We start from the raw sequence: 5,493 nt of genomic DNA, 5'->3' as shown, positions 1-5,493 counted from the left end.
CCCCCCGGCCCGCGAAACACATGTAGACCTAGCCTCCACGCGGGAGTCTGAGCGCCATGTTCACCGACATTTCCTCCATCTACACCGATGGGAAGTCGCCCCATGCCCCGGCCGAGGTGGCGCCGCCGACGGCGGCCGCGGCCGCTGCCTCTGGCGGTGCCGCCGCCGCGGCCGAGCCCGTCGACCCCGGCCTGATGGCCGTGGCCCGGTACCTGCAGAAGGCCATTCCCCACCGGGATGGCATCCTGGAGGGCCGGCGCTTCCGCATCTTCACCGTCAACGAGGCGATGAACAGCCTGATGGGCCCGCGGGCGCCGCTGCTGCCGGTGGCCAATGCCGAGACCCTGCGCAAGGAGATGCAGGAGGCCGTGGCCCAGTACGAGGCGGCGGCCCGGGCCAACCCGAAGAACCCGCCTCCCCAGCCGGCCGGCATCCGGCTCTTTGCGGTGGCCGTGCGCCAGACCCTGGCGCGCATGCGCAACGCCGACCTCATCGACAGCTGCATCGCCACCATCGACCTGGTCCGGCAGAAGAGCCAGATCCCCGGCGAGCCGGACCGCGTGCGCGAGCGCATCTCCCTCAAGATCTATGACGGGGACCACATGAGCGACGATGGGGTGTATGTCTTCCTGGTGCAGGAGTCCTCCTTCATGTCGGTGATCTACAGTGCGTTGTGGCTGGTCGCGCGGTGGTTTTCTTTTTCTTTTTTTCTCTTGCCCCGTTCGCCGCATTCCTCCCGGGGCGCGGGCGAGAGGAGGGGCCCTTCCTGTTGTCTGTGGCTTTGGTGCCCACATGGCCGCCGGGCCCGGCGCCCTGCATGGCATCGCTCCTCCCTCTCCTCTTCCTCCTCCTCCTCCCTGGTTGCACCGGCATCCCCTCTGACCTGTCTCCTTGCCGTTGGGCCCGCTGCCTGTCATGGCCTCCCTATTCCCTCCTCCCTCCCCCCTCACATCGCGAGCGTAGTGTTCATTGTCATCTGCCTCATCGTGGCCATCCCCCTGTTCGCGGTCTGGCCCTACTGGCTGCGCATGGCGGCCCTCTACACGGTCGGCGGCCTGGCCGGCGTGCTGCTGGTGGCCCTGCTGGTGGCCCGGCCGGCTCTCTACTACGGCACTCGCTACATCTACCCGGCCGATGGCCGCCATGCCCTGACCCTCTTCCCGAATGCCGACCGCGATGACATTCCCCTGCTGGAGTCCTTCAAGCCCTTCATCGGCTGGGATGACTATGTCCAGCGCGAGGCCGACGAGCTTGCCGCCCAGCAGGCCCAGAAGGAGAAGAAGGACGACTGATGGGCCCTCGATGCGTGTGCGCTGCATGCTCCCTCCCGGCGGGCCAGATCCCCCCCTTTTGCCTGGCTCTACGGTTCGCCGGCTGGGGGGGGGGGGGCCTGTGCTGGGGATTTGCTTCCTCAGCGAGCGGATGGACTCACGGTCGTCCTTTTTCTCTCGGGCGTGTGCCTCGGCGCGTGCCTCGGCGTGTCCCTCTGCCCCCGCCCGAGATGCAATCCACCTCCACTCCTGCATACAGCCTGCCGGCATTCTCCCTCCCTTCCTCTTTCCCCTCTCTCCTCTCTCCCCACCCTCCCCATCCTCTCCTCTCTTCCTCCTCTCTTCCTCCTCTCCCTTCTTCTCCCTTCGATTTCCCCCTCCCTTCCATCCAGGTGCCAGCACACTCGGCCCCGGTGGGAGACCGGAACTAGCAGGGAAACGCCACGACAGAAAGAAAAAAAGCAATAAATATCCCCCTCTCCATGATGAACAAGGCAAAAAAAAAAAAAAAAAAAGACGCCTCCTCCTGCCCAAGAAGTGGGGCCGCCGCAAGGAAGAGGGCACTTTTGTCCGCTCGGTCTCTTCCAAGCGACTCCACAAGCGAGTGGCTCGGGTCTGGTGGGGTGGGTATATCTTGCCCGATCGTGCCGCCGGCCAGCCCGGCGGTGGCCCAAACCGCCAAAGGGCCACCTCGCCAGGCGTCTCCGCAGCCGAGGTCCGGGCCTATGCCACACCAGGGAGGTGGATGAGAAGAATAGACCATGTCAAGAACAGTTAATGTGTGGCATTTACAGAACAGACATATGGTTAACGATCTACAGGCTAACGCTATCAGATTCGAGTGGCTGGTTAATGATCTGCAGCTGTTCTGGACGTCGAAAACATAAATGTTAACCTTATTCGGCTATTTCTGTTGGACTCGTATCTTCATTCCCAGTTCCGGGTCTGCTCCTGCCGAGCGCGCCCCGTGATGGGCGGTCTGTCAGGCGCGCTGGCCGGCCCGGGTGGGCGACGCCCATTGGACGGCCCGGCAAAAATGCCACAGCACAGGGCAGCAGGTGGCCGGCGATGTGCCGGACCGGGCCGCGGCGGCGGCCACCGCGAGAGGGCGAGGCCGGTGCGCCCGGCCGGGCAAGGAGCGGCCCCCTGCAGATGGCCCCCGGCGCTCCGGGGGGCCGGCGCGGGGGTTCGCTGCGTGAAAGCGCTAGTTGGTAGCTCGAACCTGGGGCTGGGGCTGGGCCGGGAGCGCGGAGCTCCGGGCCCCACGTCCCACTGCGCCGCCGATACGTGCGCGCACACAGGCAAACACAACTCCCCCGTTGCCGGGGGGGGGGGGGGGGACTGGGGGGCGGTCGCGCGGACGGGCTCGCCCCCGGCTTCCCCACACACGGCCGGGAGAGTGTGGCCTGTCGTGCGCTCGCCCGGGAGCGGGCCCGGTGTACGCGCTCGGGCCCGGCGCCTGGGGGCCGGCGTGTCCGCGGCCGATCCCGCGGGAGGGGTACCGACTCTCGGCCGGGGGGCGCTACTGACTGCGGCTTTTCGGCGTGTTGCCGCTTCGCGCTCTCGGGGGGGGGGCCCGGCGCGTCGTGCCTCCTCCTGCGCGGGGGCGGGGGGTGGGGGGCCGCTCGCCGGAGGTCCGGGCGGCGGGGGACCGGCGCGCCGAGGAGGGGCGAGCGGCTGGCCGGCCGGCCGGCCGGCCTGCGCTGGAATGGGCTCGAATGCGCTCGGGCGGCCGCCGGCGGCGCTGGCTCAAGGGGCACGTCAGAGCTGACGCCCCGAACCCCGCAGCCCTTCCGGCGAAAGGGGCTGGGTGCGGCCGCTGGCGGCGCCGGCCCGGCGGGCGGCCAAACGAAGCACGCGCGCAGAGACGCCCGTGTTTCAGGTGCCGGGTGGGTGTGCGAGGCCGTGCGTACAGGCCCTGCGGCGCAGGCCCCGGAGTCTGCCCTGCCCCTGGCGGCGTGCGCGTCCGGGGACGCTCCCTCCCCCGACCGCGGCGACAAAGGACCGCGGCCGGCGCCCTGGCCGGTGTGGTCACAACCAGGGCCTTGGGCCCGTTAACGAGGGCCTTCTTTTCCCGAGCCGTCGGTCCCCCGGAAAGAAGTGCCACCTGCAGGAGGTGGGGGCCGGAGGCCGGCGGGCGCGGATTTCTTTATTTGGACGAATGGCCAGCCGCCCTCTGGCGTGCAGGCTGGCGCTCAGGGGCGCCGGGGGGGGGGGGGGGGGGCGAGATAAAGCCCCACGGCCGAGATCGCCGCCGGCGACCGTGGTGACCTGGCCCCGGAAGCGCGCCCGGACCGCGGTAGACCGGCCGACCGGCGCGCAAGCCGCCCGCGGACGCGCGGGCCCGGGCGAGAAGCACGCGCCCGCCGCACCCGGTCCCTGTTCCCCCCGCCCCCCTCCCCGCACATCGGCCTGCCGCCATGCCACTGGGGCCGGCGCCCAGGAAGCTGGGGGGGGGGGGGGGGGGGGACGTTGACCCCCTGTCCGGCCGGAAAGTGCCCACATCCGCAAAAACCCCCCTTTTGTTATTTCCTCCCACATATCAATCGCGCCCGGCGGTCGCCGGCGGGGAAGAGACCAGCGTCGGCTCGCCCCCCCCCCCCCCCCCGGGAGCCGGTCTCTCGGGAGCCCCTCCAGCCGGCACATGCCGGCCCTGGCATGAATGAGCGAGGGCGCGGGAGGCGGCCGGAGATTTCACCGGCCGACCCGGGCCCGCGTGCCCGACCGGGACCGCCCGGACAATGGCTCCCCTCCCCCCTCCGCCTCCTCCCCGTCCCCGCCCTTGACGAGCGCCGCGGCTGGCCTCCCACCACACCCTGCCCTTCCCCCCTCCACACGCTCCCTCGCCCCCTCCCTCTGGCCGCCGGCGCCGGCGTCTCTCCCTCTCTCTCCCTCTCTCTGCATCGTCCGCGTGTGCGCGAGCGTGCGCTGGCTCGCCCGCTTTCCCCGGCCCCGCTCTCATGGTCCCCGGCCCCCGCGGTTCCCGGTCGACCCCCCTGCCCTAGATTCCCTCTCCCTCCCCCTCCTCCCGCTTCGATCGCGGTCGATCTGCCATGACGTCGCCGCTTGCGAGTGCGCCGGCCACGCCGGACCCGGCGCAGCGTTTGAGCACGCGCCCGGGCCGGCCCGGCGGCCGGGCTCCCCCCTCCAGGCGCAGCAAGGGCCCGGCGGCTCCTGCCTCCCGGCCGGCCCGGTGGCCCTGGGTGCTGGTGGTCCTGCTGGTGGTCCTGTCGGCCGGGCTGCTGGCCCGGCAGCTGGCCCCGCCACCATCGGGCATCGTGTCCGACGCGCTGGCCTGGGCGCGCTGCCGGCCGGACAGCCCCTCCTACCTGCCCTGTGTGCCGGGTTCCTGGCTGTCCGATCAGACGGTGACCATCGACCCGAATGGGCTGCGCATTTACTCCGGCAGTCGCCGTGGGTCGTCCCGGGGCTCGGGTGCCGGCGTGGACATCCGGCCGCCCGTGGTGCCGGCCACCGAGGCCGAGCCGGCCGACACCCTGCTGGACACGCCGCCCTGCCCGTGTCTCTGCACGCTGGCCGCGTCGGAAAGTGTGCGTGGTGTTGCGGGGCTTCCTTCGAGCTGCTGTCCGGCTCTGTTTGGCCCTCTCCCTTCTTGTTCTTGCTCTTTTTCTTTTCTTTCCCACCCTCCCTGGCCTCTGCTCGGCATGGCCCTCCGCCGGCGGCCGGGCTGCCGGGTGTTTCCCGCGTGCTGACCCTCGGCCTCGTGTTCTTCCAGGAGTCCAATCCCCTGTGTGCCAGCATCGGCACACTGGATGCCCTGGTGTTCCCGGGGAAGCGTCTGCGCGATTCGTCGGAGACCTTCCACTCGCTGGTGCAGAAGCTGTCGCGCGAGCCGCTGTTCCGCTTCTTCGGGGTCCGACTGTACCGTGCGTGCGCGGCCTTCGACGATGCCAGCATGAAGTGCTCGAGCGAGTACTGCCAGGTCATTCGCCCGGACCAGGCGGAGGCCGGCCATGAGCTGTGCAACGATGTAGACAACGCCGAAATCGACACCTGGCTTTCCAAGACCGAGGAGAAGGTATGTGTCTCTTCGTTTGCCTGGCGCTCTGCGGTCTCTGTTCCCTTCCTGCTGATGTGTACTGCTGCCGGAGTGTCAGATCCCTTTCTCTGTCTCTTCTTTCTCTCCATCTCTCTCTTCCTTCTCTCCATCTCTCTCTTCCTTCTCTCCATCTCTCTCTTCCTTCTCTCCATCTCTCTCTTC

At 69.5% G+C, this 5,493-nt stretch overlaps 2 protein-coding genes across 2 annotated transcripts in view; both read left to right on the top strand.

Moving 5' to 3' along the window:
- The window catches only part of H696_05980 (hypothetical protein), a 1,983-nt gene extending 197 nt beyond the window's left edge, over nt 1-1,786 (top strand). Inside the window, exons 2-3 of the mRNA XM_009499749.1 lie at nt 27-666; nt 964-1,786. Of these exons, the coding sequence (XP_009498024.1) occupies nt 57-666; nt 964-1,292 (939 nt within the window). The 5' untranslated portion in view covers nt 27-56 and the 3' untranslated portion in view covers nt 1,293-1,786. The remainder of the gene's footprint in view (nt 1-26; nt 667-963) is intronic.
- Nucleotides 1,787-4,324: 2,538 nt separating this feature from the next.
- The window catches only part of H696_05979 (hypothetical protein), a gene marked incomplete at both ends in the record, with an annotated part of 2,897 nt that continues 1,728 nt past the window's right edge, over nt 4,325-5,493 (top strand). Inside the window, 2 exons of the mRNA XM_009499748.1 lie at nt 4,325-4,822; nt 5,008-5,310. Coding sequence (XP_009498023.1) covers nt 4,325-4,822; nt 5,008-5,310 — 801 coding nt within the window. The remainder of the gene's footprint in view (nt 4,823-5,007; nt 5,311-5,493) is intronic.

This window comes from Fonticula alba, assembly GCF_000388065.1.
Source record: "Fonticula alba strain ATCC 38817 unplaced genomic scaffold supercont2.16, whole genome shotgun sequence".
Taxonomy (NCBI): domain Eukaryota; order Rotosphaerida; family Fonticulaceae; genus Fonticula; species Fonticula alba.
This window is presented reverse-complemented; position numbering and strand designations above follow the sequence as displayed.